At 43.0% G+C, this 21,646-nt stretch overlaps 1 protein-coding gene across 2 annotated transcripts in view; it reads left to right on the plus strand.

The window, feature by feature from the left end:
• The window catches only part of ABCC4 (ATP binding cassette subfamily C member 4), a 247,433-nt gene that overhangs the window by 98,583 nt on the left and 127,204 nt on the right, over positions 1-21,646 (plus strand). For both annotated transcript variants that reach the window (XR_005984058.1, XM_041731078.1), the window contains exons 12-18: positions 7,063-7,157; positions 7,382-7,468; positions 13,493-13,589; positions 17,286-17,495; positions 18,993-19,133; positions 19,513-19,550; positions 20,118-20,212. Coding sequence is in view for 1 of the 2 variants with exons in the window: in XM_041731078.1 (XP_041587012.1) it covers positions 7,063-7,157; positions 7,382-7,468; positions 13,493-13,589; positions 17,286-17,495; positions 18,993-19,133; positions 19,513-19,550; positions 20,118-20,212 (763 nt within the window). In the remaining variant the exon portion in view is untranslated. The remainder of the gene's footprint in view (positions 1-7,062; positions 7,158-7,381; positions 7,469-13,492; positions 13,590-17,285; positions 17,496-18,992; positions 19,134-19,512; positions 19,551-20,117; positions 20,213-21,646) is intronic.

Below are 21,646 nucleotides of genomic sequence, written 5' to 3' on the forward strand. Positions count from 1 at the left end.
CAATTATTCCAAAACGGTGAAGTCCTGAGGCATATAGCATTATCAGCTAATTATGCAAATTGCTCCTTGTACCACAAGGATGAGTCTCTTCAATGCAGTGGCTGCTAGGAGTGGCCAAAGAGGCCAGCGTGTTGTCCACATAACTTCTGTTGTGCCCCTTTTGGATATTACAACCCTAACTAGCTACTAGTAGGTGAAGTTTTCCTTCTCATACTTAACACCTCTGGCTTTTCTGTTCATATGCCACCAGGTAACCTTGATCATTGTAATTACCCTTTAAATACAGGTGGCTGTGTGTGTGTCCAGGAGGAAGAATGTTTAAGACAAGGGTCTACATGGCTAGTAACATTCAGACAGTTAAACATAGTGCCCAGATCATGAATAGCATTTTCACATACAATAGAATTTAAAACTTTTGTCTTAATTTGCCTTAAAACACCGAGCCTGTTGCAAATGATAGGTTGAATATTGGTCCCTAACATGACAAGATAAATTATATTCAATTGCCAAAGAGGCTAGGGGGAGCTTTCCTGAAAAGAGGGTATGTAAATTTATTTTTATCCTAAATAGGTGTCACTTTTTAAATAATACGTAAATTATATGTATCTGATATTTTTTTTGTTGGGGGGGAGCATAAAAATTGGATAATTGAGGAAGGTGGAATGTTGAGTTTGCAATGAACACAGCTCAGGCATTTTCTCTTTACCTTCATCAAGTTCAGTTCCTGATGCCCAGGATAGACTACAAAGGTCCAGACCAGTGTTTACCTTGCATTTCTGGTGATAGCGCAGCCCTGCCTTTCTCTTCTCCCCATGTTTGAACATCTCTGGAGAAAGGGAGCTATTGGGATAGTGCCTGCGATCCAGTGTTTTCCATAGACACTGATGCTTTCGACAAAGCGACATGGGACAACTGGACCAGTGTGTGGACCGTGTTCTAGGGCAGTTCTGTAGGGCACACAGACTCTGGTGGGAAGGAGGTCCTGTAGGGTGGGCTGTTGCCTTGATTCTTGTGTTCATGGCTCGATGTTTATGAACATGGACTGTTTCTTATTCTGCTGTATGGCTTGGGGTCATACAGTCAGGTCCTCTTGTGCTCATTCTCTCCTTGGCAGAAAAGGAGGCCCAGGGTATAGATGTAGTGAAGAGTCCTGGTCCCTGCTTTGTCACTTTCAGCACGCCCTGTTACCTACCTGGGTCTTTCCTGTCTGCTGTAAATGACATTGGGTCAGAAGATTTTCAAGAGGTTTTGCTGCAGTTCTGAAATGCTATCTATCATTCTGTTTAGGGTTGGTAAAGGCTTTAAGAAACCAGAAAACCACCTGATGAGTTACGCGATCCTTTGCTTATCTCTTGGAATCCATGTGTCAGCGGATGAGCATAAGATGGCCAGGGAGATAGGGGCTTCCTGGAATGATTTTTGCCTGTAGATACAGAGAACGCTTATGTAGTAGGATATAGGATAGCTTTGGCCTTTAGATATCTTGGGTATTAGCTTGGGGTGACTGTTTCCTTTCTTATTAAATGGAGGTGGTATCTGACTACTGTCAGGAGGACCATAGGCAGGCAGTACCTCTAACATGCAGACATGTTAGGTTTTTGATAAATGAGGGCTGTTATTACTATAATAGCCCTTTTCTCTAAATTCATACAGACATAAATAAAGGATTTTTCCTTGCTGCCTCCCTTAAATACTGGAATCAAAATAAAACAAAAAAGGCTAACATTTCTCACGTTAAATGTATTGCTAATAACTAATAACTAGGTGTATTACATCAGATCTAATTAAGTTAACTTAAGTCTTTCTGTAGAAAACATGAAATAATATGGGAAGATAGGAAGTAATCATGTTTAGCAGCATTGATTTGGCCTGATGACCTACTCAAAGTGACAGTGTAGTGGGTTAGAACATCATTGAGGGAGCACCTGTTTGAATTCCAAGGCCCTGGAGGCAGACAGGTGTGAATTGAATCTGTCTCTGTTTACCAGCTGTGTGATTTTGGTTCACTGAACCTTACAAAGCTTCAGTTTATCTATAAAATGGAGATGATTATCCTCCAAAGGCGTTTCTTAGGATGAAAGGCAATAATGATCTTATAGCACCTGATTGCTAGGGACATCCCAAGAAGTCAATAAATCTTAGAATCACATACAAGAGATATTAGCTCTTAATTTTAAGAGCAGCCAATTTTGGGTAGAATCATATCCATAAGATGTGACATCTATGTGACATCTTAAACAGAAGGTGTTTGTGTATACAATTTCCATTATTTGATTTGACATTTGTGTAGGTGCTCTAAACACCTTGTGCATTACGTAAATTAAAAACATTATTCTTACACGCAGTGTATCATGATATTTGCATCTTATCATTTAGCACTTGAAGACTTTTTTTTTTAAAGATTTTATTTATTCATGAGAGACAGAGAGGGAGGCAGATACACAGGCAGAGGGAGAAGCAGACCATGCAGGGAGCCCGATGTGGGACTCGATCCCAGAATTCTGTGACCACGCCCTGAGCCAAAGGCAGATGCTCAACTGCTGAGCCACCCAGGCATCCCACTTGACGAGGTGTTTTTTTTTTTTTTTTTCTGAAGCATTTTTAGACAATATATCCTTGAAGTAATAGCATTGGTAAATTCAAGTGTAATATTTTCTTACACAGATCACTTGAATTTATAAGCCCCACTGGTGCGCTAACAGGCTTATAGTTTCTTCTCATATTTACTACATTTCTGCCAATTTGGATGTTTTCTTTTCCGATAACCTTGAGACATTTTCTTTTCTGATAATCTTGATGGTTGTAGAATGATTATGGTTCTCCAGTTTTTTATCTCTCAATTGGGATAACTTCTTCTCACATGTAACTGAATAATAAATGAGTACAGAGGGGAAATATGAGACTAATCTAAATATAGAAACTAAGTTTATTGATACCTCTGTGTGTGTAGAGATCTTCGGCTCTTAACTAATTTTTATATTTTAAATACACTTTTAATTTTAAATACTTTTTTTTTTTTTTTAAGATTTGAGAGAGAGAGAGAGAGAGCGAGCGAGCATACAAGCCGGAGGAGTGGCAGGCAGAGGGAGAGGGAGTAGACTCCCCGTAGAGCAGGGAGCCTGATGCAGGTCTCATTCTCAGGACCCTGGGATCATGACCTGAGCTGAAGGCAGACATTTAACCAATTGAGCCACCCAGGTGCCTTTAAACACTTTTTTTTTTTTTAATTTTTATTTATTTATGATAGTCACAGAGAGAGAGAGAGGCAGAGACATAGGCAGAGGGAGAAGTAGGCTCCATGCACCGGGAGCCCAACGTGGGATTCGATCCCGGGTCTCCAGGATCGCGCCCTGGGCCAAAGGCAGGCGCCAAACCACTGCGCCACCCAGGGATCCCTAAACACTTTTAAATATACTTTACATAACCCATTTGGGGCAGCATGATGAGGAATGAAGAATAAAAGACTACGAATTGAGAGGAGTGTGGTTCAGATTCTACATTCCATTTAAGAGCTGGTAGTCCTTTAACCATTATGCAACCTGGGGTCAGTTCCCTCACCTGTGAAATGGGGCTCCCATTTTGTAGCCTGTGAATATTAAAGATCATTATCAGGCATCCGAGTGCCAGGCTTGGTGCGTAAATCTTACCATCCTTACCATCCTTACCATCGAGGAGCTGGGGAGACAAATCACGCACGTGTACAAATTACGAAGCCGAATAAGGTGGGCCCTTCATGAGAAATACTGAGTCTGAATCAAGTAGAAAGAGCAAGAAGTTCCCATTTCCAATGATTTCATTGAAGAGAAGATTTGAGCTGGGCTTTGAAAGATCTAGGGGATACTGATTAGGCCATGATAGGAATGCCAATCATGGAAGAAAAGTTATGAACAAAGGCCTGGAACTCTTACTGTTTGATTCTGTGATCCAGCCCTCCTTGGCCCCCAGGCTTCATGAATGGTGTCATAAACAGTCAACGGTCTGCTCCGTGGTATTTCTGTGGAAGCCTCCACCTTCACCAAAGGCAATTTGCTAGGTTTCTGGCTTGATGGCATCAAACCCAGCATAGTTCTTTCTTGGCTTTTCCTCTAGTGTGTGTGTCTGCTTTTAAATGAAAACAATTATAGACAAAACAGTTGGTTAAATATAATTGAGACATAACTAACATTAGAGTACTTTCTGCTCATTGGGAAGATGTGAAGTATACATTCAACTCAGGCTTTTCTTTTTAACCAAACCAGAAAATTGTGGTTAGGAAATTAGCCTGACTCAGATTTTACTTCATATTCTTTGAGATGTTTTTTCCCTTTGTAGCTGGTCCACAAATAGTTGGCAGAAGCAGCAGCCACTCCAAGTCCTCCTACTAGGCTTAGAGAGGGTCCATTCCCTATTCCCTAACTGTACTGAATTGAGAGTGGATTTTAAGTGCCATTCTTTAGAGAGTGGCTGAGATTGCTCTGCTGTAGCCTGGTGCTATTTTGAGAAGGAAGACAAGGCAATATAAAATCAAGGCATAAATACTAATAACAGTTTGCAAGGACTGTCAGTGAATCGAGGTCAAGTAAAATGTGGGTGTGGTGGGTGGGTGTGAGTGGGTGGTGGAAGGCAGGGAACTGATTTCAGAATGGCCCATTGTTTTTCATGGAAACCTAAAGCAGGAGCTGGTGTAGTCTTCTGGGCTTAGCAAGGAAGTAATGTGAAATAATGAATTTTCATGATTGACCAATTGTTGCCTTTCACTTACTGCCATCCAGTTAAGCTCTGAGCATGTAGGAATTCTGTGTGTTTCTGTGAACTGTCAGGGAAGGAATGGGTTGGGATGGAGATACCCTGTCTTCTTTCTTTTGGTGGCATCCTTTGGGTGATATGATTCATACTGTGAATGAAGTCCCATTTTTGGTTTGATCAAAAAATATGTATCCATTGCTAGTAGCAAGGCACAGTAAACTCCTGTGTTTTCCCTATGTATAAAAGATGTTAGTCTGCATTTTTGATTGTCACAGCATCCTTGAACTTAGTCATTCTTGTCGCTCCACATTTTGAAGAAGAGGAAGAGGAGCTTAGGGAGGTCAAGGGACTTCCTTGTCATGGACCTTCCAACATGCCTCTTGTTTTCTCCCCAGATTGGTCAAAGTAGAGACAAAGAGATGAGGGCTCATCTGTAGAAAGTTATTGCTGCATATTCTAGGTTGATGCTTGCGGGATGTGGTAGGTAGATAACCAACACACTCCACCAAACTCTGATTATCTATGCCAGGAAGCTGTACAGTGATTATTACAGGCCATCTAAATAAAAGATTCTAATACAGTACAATGTAATTTAAATCTGATTATTATCCTGTCATTTTGGGGATGTTATTACCCTTTCCTCCTGCCCCCAGCTATTATGATTTGTCCATTTATTTCCTAAATAATATTCAGGTATAATTTGATTCCCCAATCACCATATCCTATCTTATTCTTTGTGACTTTGAATTTTATCTGGCTTGCATGAAGCAAAATTCTACTTAGTTCAATAGGTTCGTTCAGCGTCCCTCGAACACAATTACTTCCCTTCTGTTCTTCTGCTCAGACTGATCTTTCTGCTCGTTTTCTTGTACAGATCTTGTCAGTCACTCTACTGTACCTTAAATGTGAAGACAAGGGTCAGGTGTTCACCTTTCTCCAAGGTGGGGAGGTTGAGGTGAGATCAGCAAACTGACTGGTTAAGACATACATGTTCTTTGATAACATAAGTCCTGTGGCTTCACAAACCAGGGGTGAACTGCGGGCTCTCAAAAGTAGCTCTGGCTCTGAGGTCCAGACTTGCAAATCCAGGTGCAATATGACGTCTTGCCCATAACGAAGATCTTAGCTCACACCCACTGTTTCCCCCAGCTCAGTAAATGGTGTGCCTGTTCTTCCCCTTTCTCATGTGGAGGACAATACATCATTCCTCTGCCACCACCTCAATCCTCGCCCATTCATTAGCAGGTCTTACAGGCTTGACCTTTGAAATTTATTCCGAACATGACCATTGCTTTCCATGTCTGCTGCTCCCATTCTGGTTCTAGTGAGTGTCCTCTCTCACCTGCATTAATGCAGTGCCATCCCAGTGTGTGCCTTGCTTTCACTCTTTGTGTCCTACCATCTGTTTTCCACAAAGAGGCAAGAGAGGGATTTCTCAAAAACCCTAAGCCTGGTGGGATGCCTGGGCGGCTCAGTGGTTGAGTTTCTGCCTTTTAGCTCAGAGCGTAATCTCCGGATCCGGATCCGGATTGACTCCCACGTCCGGCCCCCTGCAGGGAGCCTGCTTCTTTCTGCCTCTCTTTCTGCTTCTCTCTCGGTGTCTCTCATAAATAAAAAATCTTTAAAAACAAACCAAGAAAACCCCCTATGCTCCCCACATCCCCTCTCCAAGTGACTCTGGGTGAAACACCTGGCTCCCCTTATCTTTACCCACTCATTCTTTGCACACTGTCTCCAGCTCTGCTGGGCTCCCTGCTACTCCTGGAACACGGGGCAGGTGACTTCCCTGTGCCCTTTGTGCTCGCTCTTTTCTGCAGGTGGAATGCGGTTCAGGTCTGTCCAGGTGCACTTGTCTTTGTGGAAAGCCCCTCCCATCAGAGCCCTTCTCTAAGCCTCGTATAGATGGGATTGTCCTGCGTCTGTCTTCTCTGAGCCAGCTTCCTTTTTCTTCCTAGGTCTTAGGATTTGTACTCATGCTAATTTTTCATGTTGTCAGTCTCCCTCTATGGAAACTCAAGGGACTTTGCCTTCTTAAAACCAAATTCATTGTGCCCAGAACAGTGCCCGACATATATAGTAGTTGTTCATTAGACATCAGTTAAGATGGTGAAATGCACGAACATTGTGGGGAAAAGCTGCAGACTAGAAGGGAAAAGCCCTGTGTATTTTGGAAAGGTTCAAGGTCACAATTTACTCACTTTGAAATAGATTTATCTCTATTGATCATGCACGTTTATGAAGAACCAGTGCTGAAAGTCTAGGATGACAGTAGAACACATTTTAAATCTTTTTTTCCCCCCTCTTTCTTCCTTTTTACTTCTTTCTGTGTCCATGCAGGATTTGCAGTGTTTGGAGGATGGAGATTTAACCGTGATAGGTGATCGGGGAGCGACACTGAGTGGAGGGCAAAAGGCCCGGATCAACCTTGCAAGGTAATCACAGTTGAGTTGCACCTGCTCCCAAGGGTGGCTAACCTGAGAACACCTGCTGCGTAGTGGTGGGGGGTGCCGGGTGCCATATGGAACACCAGCCTTGCCTTATTCCATAGGCTCTTCAAATGAATGGGACCCAAGTTGTTGAATGCTGTCACAACTGGGTGATGTGATCTGGGGAGTGTGAAGCTTTCTCCCCTCTGATGTGGTCTTACATTTTCTAGAGCAGTGTATCAGGACGCAGACATCTACCTCCTGGACGATCCTCTCAGCGCAGTAGATGCGGAAGTTGGCAGGCATTTGTTTGAACTGTGAGTTTACTTGTGTTTGTTATTTCTGTTCTGTTTGAATACTGTAGTGTTTGGGGTAAAATGTCAAGAAAGCCGGGGTGCTTCAGAAGACTGTGCGTTCTGCTGTGGTGTCCCTCTGTCTCCTCCCTTCCTTCCTCAGAAGGTCCTTTTTAGAGACATTTTTAGATAATAAAGAGAAGAAAGAGATGGAGCTTACAATCTGTGCTGTGAGTGGAGGACATGAAGAAATAGATGGCAGATGTCCCCTTGATACTTGTCGTTGATAACCAAGACACTGTTGTTGGAATCAGGAACGTGATGCAGAGTTTTTATTTTATTTATTTATTTATTTTTATTTTTATTTATTTTTTTTGATGCACAGTTTTTAAATCAAAGATTGGGACTTAGTAACATAGGACTCGGTTGCCAGTTCTTCTCCATCATCATTTTTATTGGTGGCATATTAGAAGTGAAATTTTTTTAGTGCCCACAGAGCTTCTGTGGAGTGGCCTTGCTGGTTTGTGCTAATTATCCTGCAGATCAGGAAATACTTGGTTATGTCTAGAATTTAAGAATGCCTTATTCCAGGGTGGCCGGGTGGCTCATTTGGTTGAGTGTCTGCCTTCAGCTCAGGTCGTGATCCCAGAGTCCTTGAATTGAGCCCCACATCTGGGTCCTTGGATCATACCCATGTCTGGCTCCTTGTTCATCGGGGAGCCTGCTTCTTCCTCTCCCTCTGCCTGCTCCTTCCCCTGGTTGTGTTCTTTCTCTAAGAAATCGTCACCTGGGTGATTCAGTGGTTGAGTGTCTGCCTTTGGCTAAGTTCGTAATCCTGGGGTCCTGGGATCGAGTTCTGCATCGGGATTTCTAGAAGGAGCCTGCTTCTTCCTCTGCCTATGTCTCTGCCTCTCTCTCTCTATGTCTCTCATGAATAAATGAATTAAATCTTTTTTAAAAAGTTTTAAAACAAAAGAATGCCTTTTCCATATTACTTTCCTTATTGTAGTATGGCTTCATGGATTCTTATTAGAATTAATATGTAAGAACCCCAAATGTAGGGTTAACTTGAATTTGAAATATGATATCTAGAATCTAGCTCATTTCGTGACTCTTTCTTTGTGTTTCTGGAATTTGTTTTCATTTGGTCTTGCTTCATCACCAATTGACTGAAGTAGAATAACTCTAGATCTTTTCTGTACAGACTGTAACCTGACATGCATGACTCATGCTCCCTGCAGAGTCTAGACTGGCGTATTTGGAAGCATTGTGAACTTGCTCATGCTAAAATTGCATCATGTCTACCCCATAGTTATCTTACTGTTGTTCACGTTGTCAGAGCCAGCCGGTGCTTTCCAGTGCACTTCTGATCCCCTAACTTATGCCCAGAGATAGATTCTCTAGCAAATTATCTTGCACAAAACCTCGTTGTTTACAAAGGAGTACTGAAACAACAGAAATGGATTTTCTCCCAGTCCTGGAGGCTGAAAGTCCAGATCAGGGTGCTGGCATTTTGGTTTCTTTTGAGACTTCTCTCCTTGGTTATCTGATGGCTGCCTACTTCCTGTGTCCATACATGGGTTTGCCTCTGTACATATGCACCCCTGGTGGCTTTCTCCTTAGGTGCTTTTTAAAAAAAAAAAAAGATTAATTTATTTGAGGAAGGCTCAAGTATGCTTGTGTTTGGGAGAGGGGCAGAGGGAGAGAATGTCAAGCAGACTCCCCACTGAGCATGGGGCCCCAAGTGAAGCTCAATACCATCACCTCTGACACCATGACCTGAGCTGAAACCAAGAGTTGGGTGCTTAACTGACTGAGCCATCTTGGGCACCCCATCTACTTATGTCTTAGTCTCTTCTAAGAATACAGGTCAGATTAGATACAGGCCCATAGTTAAGGCCTTATTTTTATTTTTAAAAGATTATTTATTCATGAGAGACCCAGAGACACAGGCAGAGGGAGAAGCAGGCTCCCTGCGGGGAGCCCAATGTGGTACTTGATCCCAGGACCCCAGGATCACATCCTGAGCCTAAGGCAGACACTCAACCACTGAGCCACCCAGGTGCCCTGAGGCTTTATTTTTTAACTTCCATCATCTCTTTAGGGATCCTGTCACCAAATTACAAAGTACTGAGGGTTAAGGCATCAATGTGAATTTTGGAGAGAGGCTGGGGAGACCAAATTAAAGTCCTAAGTAGCAAAGTAAAGAGAGTTTAGCAGAGTCATCAATGTGAGGCAGCCCTGGGCTCTGGATACCAGAAGCCTGAGACTCAGTGTCCCCTCAGTATTGGTTCCTAATATTCCCTCATCTGGCTGCCCATGAGTGTTTATATACAGAGTGCTTAGTTTTGGGATGATGACAAGTTCTGAAGGTAGGTGGTGGTGATAGTTGCACAACAGTGTGCGTGTACATAATGCTATTGGGAATACTATGCTTACAAATGGGTAAAATGGTAAATCATATACATATTTTACCACAATTTAAAGTAAAAGTACATAGCAGTGTCAAATATTTCAGATCTCAGAAAGCCAAGCCCCTGATGCTTGACATGGTCTCCAGAGCTTTGATCCCACTCCCCTTCCCATCCCTTCCTGATCATGAGTTAATGAATTTTCCTTTAGGGATGCACTTTGTGGCTTGTGACTGAGTGCAGTGACAAGACCTAGAGCCTACCTTGCACCCTGGGCTGCAGCAGGAGCAGCCCCACCTCTCTGTCCTGAATGCCGCACCTGAATTCACCAATGTGTGCCACCCCATCTGGGGTGGGTCTGCACAAGCTCTCCACTCCCAGAACAGAGTCTGTTGGCCACTGTGCTTATGTTCCTTGGGAGGAGAGTGGATGCCGATCGCATTGCCACGTACCAATGTGCTTATCACAGAAGCTCACCCAAGTTCTCCTTTGAACACGGGATGTATTTATATAAAGTCCTCTCGCCTTTAGGGTTTTATGGCTTTGGATATACACTTGATAGGAGCAAGCTTGTTAAAATTGTTGTTTTGCTAATCAGAACCACGTTCTTTGGGGGAAACTTAGGGCAGGGAGCACGAACGCAATTTAGGAAATCACTCAGCAGCAGCTGGAGAATGTTCTCAACGAGCTAGAAAATTGGACGGAACAATATGCTCTGAAAGATGGCGGTTGTGTTGAAGCTCAGTAATGTGAAGTGTTTTGTATTAAAAGTGAATGAATTACACTTCTCCTTGCCATTAACAGTTTACTTCCGCCATGAATATATATCCAAGGTTATTAAAGTTTGCAAGTTTTACAACTATATGTTGTAAACGTGGATGTGGGTTCTGTCCCATGCAGGAGGCCCTTAGCTGAATGGGTGCCAGGCTAACCTGTTTTAGCAATGCAGCTTGTCTTCTTTTAGAAAGCGTCCACCCCAGAGCCCTCAGTACTGCATACCCCCTTCTTTGAGCCAGTCCTTATCTGAAAGCCCCACAGGGCCACCTGTTCAGCTTCACTGCTTTGGCCTTCGCAGGCCCCCTTCACATGCAGGCTGCAGCTCAGCATCCTCAAATGGAGAAGAACATTCTTTGCAGTCCTAGCAGGTCCTCACAGACCTGTGCTTTGTGCTCAGGCCACGCTGGCTTTCAAGGAGTCACCTGATCAGGGCAGGTCCCTTTCTCACGGCTGCCAGTCTGCCAATCCTGATCCTTCTGTCCAGGAGCCAGGGAGCAGTGTGCCAGGGCAGAGATGACTGAGGCCACTTCTGCTGTTCCCTGTCCTTTCTTCTGGGAAGGTGGCGTGGGGGCGGGGCTATTCTTTTCTGTCTTCCCACAGCCCACCCTGTACTGGTGCACTGATGACTTCTCCCCATCCTGACTCCACTGTGAATGCATGAAGGCGCCTTGCGCAGATCCTTTCTGTCTCCAGAGCATGGCGTGGGTCTCCCACATCCAAGATCACAGTCCTCCCCTTGCTTTTCCTTCATAGCAGACATCATGCCCCGAGAGTGCAGTTTCTGCATTTGTTTGATATTCCTCCTTCCACACACAATACAGAGAGGGTTGGCTGTTTTCTTGTCTTATGGCTATGAACACACTTAGAATGGTGCCTGGTAGCTGAACAAATGTCTGCTGATTGAATGACGGTAGCGACTGCCTTGCCTGTATTCCCTCTACCACAGTACACGTCCCCTCTTTTTTTTTTTTTTTTAAAGAGTTTATTTATTCATGAGAGACACAGAGAAGCAGAGACATGGGCAGAGGGAGAAGCGGACTCCCTGCAGCTAGCCCAGTGCAGGACTTAATCCTAGGACCCCGGGATCACGACCTGAATGAAGGCAGATGCTCAATCACTGAGTCACCCAGGTGCCCAGTACACGTCCCCTCTTAACACAGCCCTTCTACAGGATGAGCATTACATAACTTGTTACTAAATCTTTTTTTTTATTTAAATGACATGACATGGAAACTTTTATTGTTACAAATTTGGCAAATACAGCATTTTCGTGGAGATTTTGGTTATAAAACATAATCGAGGAAAAATGTAAAGGTATCACCTAATAAACATCATTGTAATTCTATTCATCTTTGGTGGAATGTTAGGAAGGAAACCTTTTAAAACTTGCTTGGTCCATCTTGGACATAGCAACCCCATCAGATTTGTTTGGTTAATAGCCCCTTCAGGGATTGTGAGTATGGAATTTTGAATAAAGGAGAACCAATTCTATTAAACACTTTTGTGTTAAGCCCAAAGAAGGTTTTACTCCGTCAACACACTTAGAAATGAAAGCCACACCAAGATCTGTCAAAAGGGAAACAATCCTTCTGGACTCAAAGAATGGAATAATAGTATGTACATGTCATTCTGGGGGTTATCTGATCTCAGGGCCAGTCTTAGAGGTTTCCCCTTAGGACTTTTCTGTCCTGAGTTCGAAGCAAAGGGCCATTTGTGGGTTAGAGAAGATGGAGAACATGCCATTCATCGAGCTGATCAGTACTCTTCCCAGAACATGCTATAAGTTGTCAGTCTTATTTTGAGATGGAGGAACTGAGGTTCACAGAGTTGTAGTAGCTCACCTGGCCTTGTCTGGCTTAGAACACTCTAGTCCGGGTGCCTCCAGAACTTCTGACCTGACCCAACTAAGCAGGTTGAGTTTTGGCCCATGTTGTTGAAATTTGCTCTGCAAGGGCCCTGAGGTACCCAGAGTGAGGGCCTTGGGCCCTCTGTACCTCTGGTCTGGGCTGCTCACTTACCTGGAGAGGTTGCAAAAGAGGTTGTAAAATAAGGAGTAGGTTTATGTAGGCTTACTGTAAAAAAAACAAAAAACAAAAAACAAAACTTGAGTACTGACAGGGGCTTTTATCTGAGACAGTTGGCCTGTCCTTAGAGCCAATGGATGAAATCCACTATGATTTGGGCCATTTGGATTCTCTTCTTTCATTTTCACATTAGGAAGATTTTCAGTCCTAATGAAAGATAATATGCTTCCTGGATGGGACTGACTGTGGGGACATTGTAGACAATAATTGAGGGCATGCCAGCATTTGTCTTCTAGTATTTGGGAAGAAGTGTCTAGAAAATGCTCTTTAGTGAAGGTCACTGAGAATTTAAGGATTTTTTTTTTTTTTTTGGTGATTATATGCTTTATACATCATAATCACCTAGGAGACTAAGAAAAAAGTACATGTTTTTGTATGACATAGATCCCTCCTTCTCCTATGCCTATAAAGGTATGAAATAATTAGTATTTCTGTTCAGTTAGGTTTTGGAATCTCAATGTTGCTCAGTTTTCATCATGATATATATAAATGTTGAATTTTAGAGCAGGAGAAATTTTAGCACTTGGTGGCTCCTTCACTGGACTGCTTTTTAGAATTTCTCAGAAGAGCTGGACTCACACTTCTGATAAACTTGAGGGCCTGATGGAGTTCATTGATTTACATTTGAATTTGATTTATATTTGCCCTGGTACTTAAACTATAGGTGTTTGACTTTGATATTGTCCTTGTCTCACTGTGTTTTCAAAATGTGTGTTTTTCAGTTTGGAGTACCCCTATTAATAGTTTTTGCATACTGTATTCTTTTACATTTGTAGGTGTATTTGCCAGACCTTGCATGAGAAGATCACAATCTTAGTGACTCACCAGTTGCAGTACCTAAAAGCTGCAAGTCAGATTCTGATATTGAAAGAAGTAAGTAATTTCTAGAAGGCTGTGGAACGTGCTAGCACTCCGATGTGTTGAAAGTGAGACCTCCCAGCAGGTCTCTCCGTGGATTATTCCGCCACTGCCCACCCCCCCCCGCCCCCGCCCCGCGGGTTAGTTCTAAACTTCCTCTCCTTCCTCCTATTTGCATCTTGTCCTTCCCAGAACATGACTCCAAAGACATATAGAAATCTACCTATTGCATTCCAAGCCATTTTACCATAAAGTCAATAAAATTGCTACCTCAGAATTTTAAATCTTAACTGTTCTCGCAACATTGTTCAGGATAATGATGATGCTTTTTTTTTTTTTTTTTTGGTTTGGTTTGGTTTGGTTTTGTTTTAGATTATTTATTCATGAGAGAGAGAGAGAGAGAGAGAGAGAAAGAGGCAGAGACACAGGCAGAGGGAGAAAGCAGGCTCCATGCAGGGAGCCTGACGTGGGACTCAATCCCGGGTCTCCAGGATCAGGCCCTGGGCTGAAGGCAGCACTGAACTGCTGAGCCACATGGGCTGCCCCCCCCCTTTTTTTTTTCAAAGAAAGCTTTGTTTTCCTCCTCCAGAATGTAAGTGAACATGTATTATTCAGAGAGTAGAGATACTAAGACATGTTTCTATTTGTCATATGTGGTTTACTGAAAGAGCGTCCTCTGTTAACAACAGAGTCATGGTTGGAACGCTGAGTGCCCCTGGTTGAGACATGCGTTCCTGGGAATAGCCAGTTCCTCGTCTCCCAGCAGAGTGTTTTGTGCATTCCCAGTACATGTGACAGTCTGGGCAGCAGTAAGACCAGGCCCTGCCATCACAGCTTGCATTCTTATGGGCATAGATGTAAACGGAGGGATTGAGGAGGGGAGCAGCTGATAGCATGACCTCCTCTCCGGGGAAGGTGGTATGTCGGGACCTGAGTGATATGAAGGGGTTGGCCACCCAGTCATCTAGGGGGAGGGAGGCTGATGCAGGTGGTCCCCCTTATGGGGTCCTGAGGAAGCAACTAATCTGGCATGTTGGAATGGCCGGAGGGCCAGTATATCTGAGGTAGAGTCAGTGGGCAAATGTGAGGGAGATGCATTTAGATCAGTGCTCACCTGGCCCAGTAATGGGTTGGAATCCATTGGATAGTCCAGAGCAGAAGAGTGTTATGTTCTAATGCAGAGTTTTAAAAGATCCCTCTTGATGTTTGTTGGAAGCCCAACAGTGGAAGCAATTGTATTAAGATTTTATTTGTCAGAGGGAGAGAGAGCAGGAGCATAAGCAGAGGGAGTGGTAGAGGGAGAAGCAGGACCTCTGCCCAGTAGGGAGCCTGATGTGGGACTCAGTCCTAGGAACTGAGAATCACATCCGGAGCTGAAGACAGATGCTTAACTGAATGAGCCACCCAGGTGTCCCAACAGCAGAAAAAATGAGAAGTCTCCGTGAATGTTGGAAGATGGTATTATGGGCTCAGGCCTAGTGTGTCAGTTTCTATAGCTGCCATAATAAAATACCACAAAGCTGGGGGCTTCAACAGTGGAAGCTTATCTTCTTCAACCTTCTGAAGGCTACCAGGCCAAAATTAAGGTGTTGGTAGGATCATGCTCTCCCTGATGGCTCCTGGGGAGAATCCTTCATCGCCTCTTCTGGCTTCTGGTGTTTGCCCGCAGTCCTGGCATTCTTGGCTTCCAGCTGCAGCATCTTGGTCTGGACCTCTTGTCACATGGTGACAGCATTCCTGTTGGATTTGGGGTCTACCCTACTCCAGTATGTCTTCAGCTTGATCGCATCTACAAACATCCTGTTTCTAAATTAAGTCACATTCATAGGTATCACATTTGGGCCTTGACTGTATGTTTTTGGGGGCTCACCATTCCACCCCCCCACGTAGCATGGGTTTAGGGTTCGAGATAAATGAGACTTTTCCAGGCTTTTGTAGGTGTTTGATGTTTCAGTCATGGCTTGTTAGCCTTAGCACCTCAATCATTAATCTTGGTCTGCTCTAGCAGGCCCTTGCTCAGACCATCGCTTCCTCAAATGAAGTTCTGCCTTATGAAAGATGCTAGGACTGCAGAATCTCTGCTCTTTTGAAGCGGTTTCACAGCTCTGCTCTTCTCCTGTCCTCTAGGAATAGGAAGCTCTGAGTCCCCAGACTTGAGAACACTTAACTTCATGTGCAGAGGAGGTGAAGCGAGTCTGCTAAAACCTTGGTGTTGGCAGGATTAGGAGTATAAAGCCAATGGGCTGGATCACAATCTACTGAGCAGTGGGTTGGCCAGTCCTGGATCTTATGGGGTCCCCTTACTACTTTTCCTGAGGACCTGACTCCCAATATCAGTACTGTCAGAGCTAGCGTTTGTCTCCCAGTGAGCTTCCCTGGATGAGTTAACCCATCCCTACTGTCTGTCTGTGTGCGGTCCCTCTCTAGCAGCTGAGGTGTGTGTGTGTGGGGGGGTGGGGATAGCTGCTCTTGTGTCCACTTTTGTCTGTGCTGTGTGGCTGAGTGAAGTTACTGTCTCTAGACCACTAGTTTCTTTTTGCCTCTTATACATACTAAGTGGAATGTGCTAAGTTAATTAAATAAGGCATATGAATTTTGCCCCCCCCCCCAAATTGACCAGGCACACTATACTGTGAATAATTTTCTAATTCTATAGTATCAGAACAGTTCCCAAAAGCTTTGTTGGGTTTTTCTCCATAGCCTACCACAGTGCATGGGATGGGGCGGGGGGGGGGGGTGCGCTTACCAGGTACGGACCAGGCTGCCTGCCTTCGCCAGAGCTGCCCTTTGCCTAATATTTTGTTTACCACTGAGTAGATTAGCCGAGTATTCTTTTGTGGGGTGAGAAGACTGTGAAGACACCACATTATTTTATGTAAATCTGTGAGGAAGGAGGAACACACAACTTTGTGTGTGTTCCAAGAAAATTATTTGATTAGCTAGAGCTTAAGGAGTTGCTTGATTTGGGAAAGGCTAATTGGCTGTTTATGAGTGGTGCTTCTTAACCTTTATTTTCTTGAATTTGATTGCACTGACTCTGCCTTAGGTTTCACTGACCAGTGTAGACTACGAAGGCATTAGAGTCACCCAATTCTAATGGCTACTTAAGTTAATGACTTTAGCAGGTAAACTATTGAATTTTCAGTTGAGAATTTTCTGAGTTTGTGGGCAGTTTCAGAATAATGACCCTGTGTCCAGGGCTACCTCCTACATGTCTTGTCCCAGTTCAGCATGTGATAACAGGGCCATGATCAACAGAGATTTGATTGGTGACTGTCCCATGCACAGGAGCTTGTGTCCACATTTGTGTCAAGCTTCACTCTCCTGGAGTATCCTCCCCAGCTTGACCTTGTTCTTTTAAATACATGTCACGTGCCTTAATTTCCATGTTGTCTAAATAGACTGTACTGATAATGCTAGGAACGTTTGTGCTTTTGCTTCTTTAAATGCCCTGGAAGTTAGAGTTCCACATTTTTATGGTATGTCTGCAGCAATTACCACAGGATTTGGCAGAGAACAGAAGAGTCAATTCTGTGTCCAGTTGAATTGAACTAGATGTATTAACCAGAATTCCAGGCGTCAGAGCAGATTTTTTAAAGAAAATTATAATATATAAGACTGGTTAACTTTTTTTTTTTTTTGATTAGTGTCATATTAGATTCATGTTATCAAATGCAAATGAACTGTCAAATTGTTCTTTTTTTATTTTAGGGAAAAATGGTGCAAAAGGGCACCTACACAGAATTTCTGAAATCCGGGGTAGATTTCGGCTCTCTTTTGAAGAAGGAAAATGAGGAGGCTGACCAGAGTCCAGCTCCAGGATCTCCCATCCTGAGGACTCGGAGCTTCTCAGAGTCTTCCGTTTGGTCCCAGCAATCTTCAAGACACTCACTGAAAGATAGCCCTCCTGAGGCACAAGATGTGAGTTTTCCTCTTGTTGCAAACCCTGGTTGTCTTCTCTTCCTCATGCATCTTCCTTTTGTGATGCTCATGACATCTCCATTTCTCTCAGAGTTGATTCTAAGTTTCCACAGCCTTGTTTCATGCAGTTGGTAGAATTATAATGAAGGGAGCAAGCTTGATCAGGGCTCTCCTTGGGTTCTGGATGGAAAATCTCATGGGGCTTAGGAGTGGATATACTGCTGACAGTTCCTAGCAGCAGCTCACACTGCTGATGGAACTCTTGGATTTGCATGGAAACGTGCTATCTTGGGCATAGGTAAATCTTCCTTGCCCTGGTGGTACTAGGCTTCCCTTTTGCATCCAAACATTAAATCGGTCAATCAAAATATTTTATTTATTTATTCAGGAGAGACACAGAGAGAGAGGCAGAGACACAGAGGGAGAAGCAGGCTCCATGCAGGGAGCCCAATGTGGGACTCGATCCCGGAATTCCAAGATCACGCTCTGAACCAAAGGCAGATGCTCAACCGCTGAGCCACCCAGGTGTCCCCAAACATTAAAGACCCCTCCCACCGAGTCCTGCAATGGTTGACGTTAAATCAGTTAACTTTTTTTTATATGGTCGGAATGTTGTGCCACTGCAGGTGACTGATGAGTATTATTTTGTTCCATTGTCAGATGGTTTTTGATGGGACAGAAGTAGAACATGTGAAGGATCTGGCAGGTAGCAGACACTTTAGAGTTAGTTCCCGTCTTCCTTTCTCACATTTTGAGCCCAAGAACCACATCTTATCCATCTTTGAAATCCCGGAGGGCAGTATACACCAAGGACATCAGTTTGTTCTACGTTCTCCTGAGAGAAGTGCAGAAATGCTCTACATCTCAGGTAGTCCTCAATATCCAAACCCTCACAATCCAAATCTGAAAGGCTGGATGATATGGATAAGGCTTCAGATTAGCCCCTCAACATTCCAGACTTGCAAATCAATTTCTGAATTCAGGAGCCAGAAGATTCAGACCACGTGCTATCCCTCGCTATTCTGAACCTTTATTTCTACTCAGTTTACTATATTTGGCCTATGGTTTGAGCTCCTGTTATGTTTCCTGTTTCTGTCACTGCGTGACACAAATAATCTACATTAGCTCCGTATCATTTTGTCTATTGTGGAAAAAGCTTCTCTGGGTACATTGTGCATGTGCTGGAAACTGTTTCAGTTTAAGCAAAGTCAAGCAGTTGTGAATAACCTTGTACAATCAATGTTTCCTTTTTGCCAATCAATTCCTAAAACTGGGATAGCTTCACCCAGTGGTGAATACATACATGATTTGGCTAGATATTTTTACACCATTCTCCACAGGAGATAGAGCTTTTTGCACTCCTACCAGTGCAAGTTAGATAGACTTGTTTTCTCATGGCTTTGCCAATAGAACCTGGTGTTGAACTTTTGAAATTTTGGGGTATGTTATATAAAATTTGCCTCTTACTACCTCTCCCCCACCCCCTTCCCTTCTCAGATTGAGAATACACAGGTTGCTTTGTCAGAGGAGAGGCGTTCAGAAGGAAAAGTTGGTTTTAAGGCCTATAGGAATTACTTAACAGCCGGTGCTCACTGGTTTGTCATCGTTTTCCTTATTCTACTAAACATCGCATCTCAGGTAAATAGGGCATTTATTTTGTTTTGTGGCCTCAGCTTGATTACAGTACTGCTTACAGTATATGTATTTACACTATTATTACCATATTTTGCAGTCCACTTGGATTTGCATGGAAACGTGCTATCTTGGGGAACAAAGTAACTGACATTTACTGCTGTTGCTTGTATATTACAGAGAGCTTCTAGAAAAAAAAATGTCTTTTAAAGATTTTAAAATGTAATAGGCACTTACTTGACGTGTTGTTACCTGGGATGTTGGGCTTGCTATAGACCAGAGCTGGAAGAGCTGTGTGCATTTTCCAGAGCCTTTTGACTATCCCCTTGGGTGAGTGACAGTGTCGGCGTGCCAAGTGATGTGTGATGATTTTTCTCTGTTCTAGGTTGCCTATGTTCTTCAGGACTGGTGGCTGTCCTATTGGTGAGTGGTTTTACGTATGATGAAAGGTGCCATAAAATTGGCAGGCAGCCTTTCTTTGCCACGGAGTCAGGCAGAGGCGAGTTTTTTCAGCCTCCTGTCTTAATCTTCCCTTAGTTTCCAGGAAGAGAAAGAAAAAGTTCTTGCTGGTAGAGTGTAACTTTTCCATGGCCTGTCCCACATCTGATACTCCACAGTTTTGAGAACTGAAAGTTGAATTTTTATAAGGTGGATGTACCCAGGCCCTTTGACACTGGGAATCCTTTATTTATTTATTTATTTATTTATTTATTTATTTATTTATTTATTTTTATTTATTTATTCATTAGAGACAGAGAGGCAGAGACACAGGCAGAGGGAGAAGTCCGATACAGGATTCAATCCCAGGACCCCGGGATCACAACCTGGGCCTAAGGCAGATGCTCAACCACTGAGCCACCCAAGTGTCCTAGTTGCTGGGAATCCTTTTCTGGCATTAGTCATGTCTCCCAAATTCAGGCTTTTTGTTGTTGTTGTTGTTGTTATAAATTCCATCTATAGTTTAATATTTTTTTCTCCCTTTTTCCACAGGGCAAATGAACAAAGTGCCCTGAATGTCACGGTAGATGGAAAAGAAAATGTCACTGAGAAGCTCGATCTTCCCTGGTACTTAGGAATTTATTCAGGTAAAGTTTAATCATTCGTTTTATTATCCGGGAGTCTGAGGTGCTTACAATGAGCCTGTGTGAGTAACTAGGGCTTCCAGGAGTAATTCAGTAATGTCTTAACAGATTAAGAGTCTGAGTCGCATTTGCTCTGTGAATTAATTAGAATAATTATTTTTAAAATCTACTAGAAGAAAGAGGTTGAATGAAGACTCTTAATTTGCTCTGTACTGGATTTTGGAAGTTAAACCAGAATTGAGCATTCAGAAAATCAGCCACTGGAAATATGTGGCTATTGTCTATTCTAATAGGTTGCTTTAGCTAAATCTTATATCATTATTTGGATGGGCAAGGGGATTAGAAACGGATCCCCACCCTGTGATTCGGATTGTTCCAATTCTGTCTGAATAAACCCCTGGCTTTTATTGAACTTGGATGAAATCCTCTGGCAGCAAGGTTCCCCCAAATAAAAGCATTATTTCCTCGCAGGTATGCAAAGCTCCCTTCCCCATACTGCTCATCTCTTGGGCTTCACTAATTACTTAAGAGAGAAGCTAAGCAGGGAAAAAATCCAGTGTCTGGGAATTAGGATTCCTTCTCTTTCTTACCTTGAGATCACAATGTTATCGCGTCCCCAACTGTGTGATTAATTTAACATTTGGCTTGCCAGACTAATATTAACACTGTGCTCTGTTTTCACAATAGTGCTTAGAATATATGTGATATTACATACTTTTAAAAGGAAATCCTCATCTAAAATTTTAAATATTTTCACCGCAAACGCTCATACAAGCTTTCCGAAAGATAGAGTGAGTGATCTTTGTGAAAACCTACTCACTGAAATTTGGTATTTATTTCGTTGATCACTTGCTTAGAAATCTGAACACACGAGCCGTTTACCTTCGACACCATTGGGAAGTGAGAGGTCCGGAGGGAGCCCAGAGCGGTTTTGCTACACATTGAAGCAGGATGAGGGTCCTCAGGGAAATGCCTGTTGACAGAGTTCAGGCATTTAAAGCAGCTTTGAGAGTTAAAACAACAGTGATGTGTCATCTGAAGGGGAGAAAATGCACTTGATGGCATATTTATCACAGAAGTTATCCACATTCTGTGTAGCATTGGAAATTCAGGAGATGTTAGGAAAGTGATTTTAATTTTTACGTGCATAATCGGTACTCATTTATGTCCTTAATAAAATCTGTTATTTAAGTGATTTTGTTCATTTAAAAATGCTTTGTGTTTTTACACAAAACACTCGGTATGAGCGATTAGTTGCTCACTGAGATTATTTGATGCTAACACATAATTTGTATTTTTTTGCAATTCAGTTGAGAGATTTTTCTACTTGCAACTTAATGTGGTATTTTCATATTCTTTAAAAGCCAATTGAGCATTTTCTACAAGGAAATGGTACATCATTTCCCCTGTTCCCTGTTAATTCACACGTTGGTGTCA

This window comes from Vulpes lagopus, chromosome 16 (genome assembly GCF_018345385.1).
Source record: "Vulpes lagopus strain Blue_001 chromosome 16, ASM1834538v1, whole genome shotgun sequence".
Lineage (NCBI taxonomy): Eukaryota > Metazoa > Chordata > Mammalia > Carnivora > Canidae > Vulpes > Vulpes lagopus.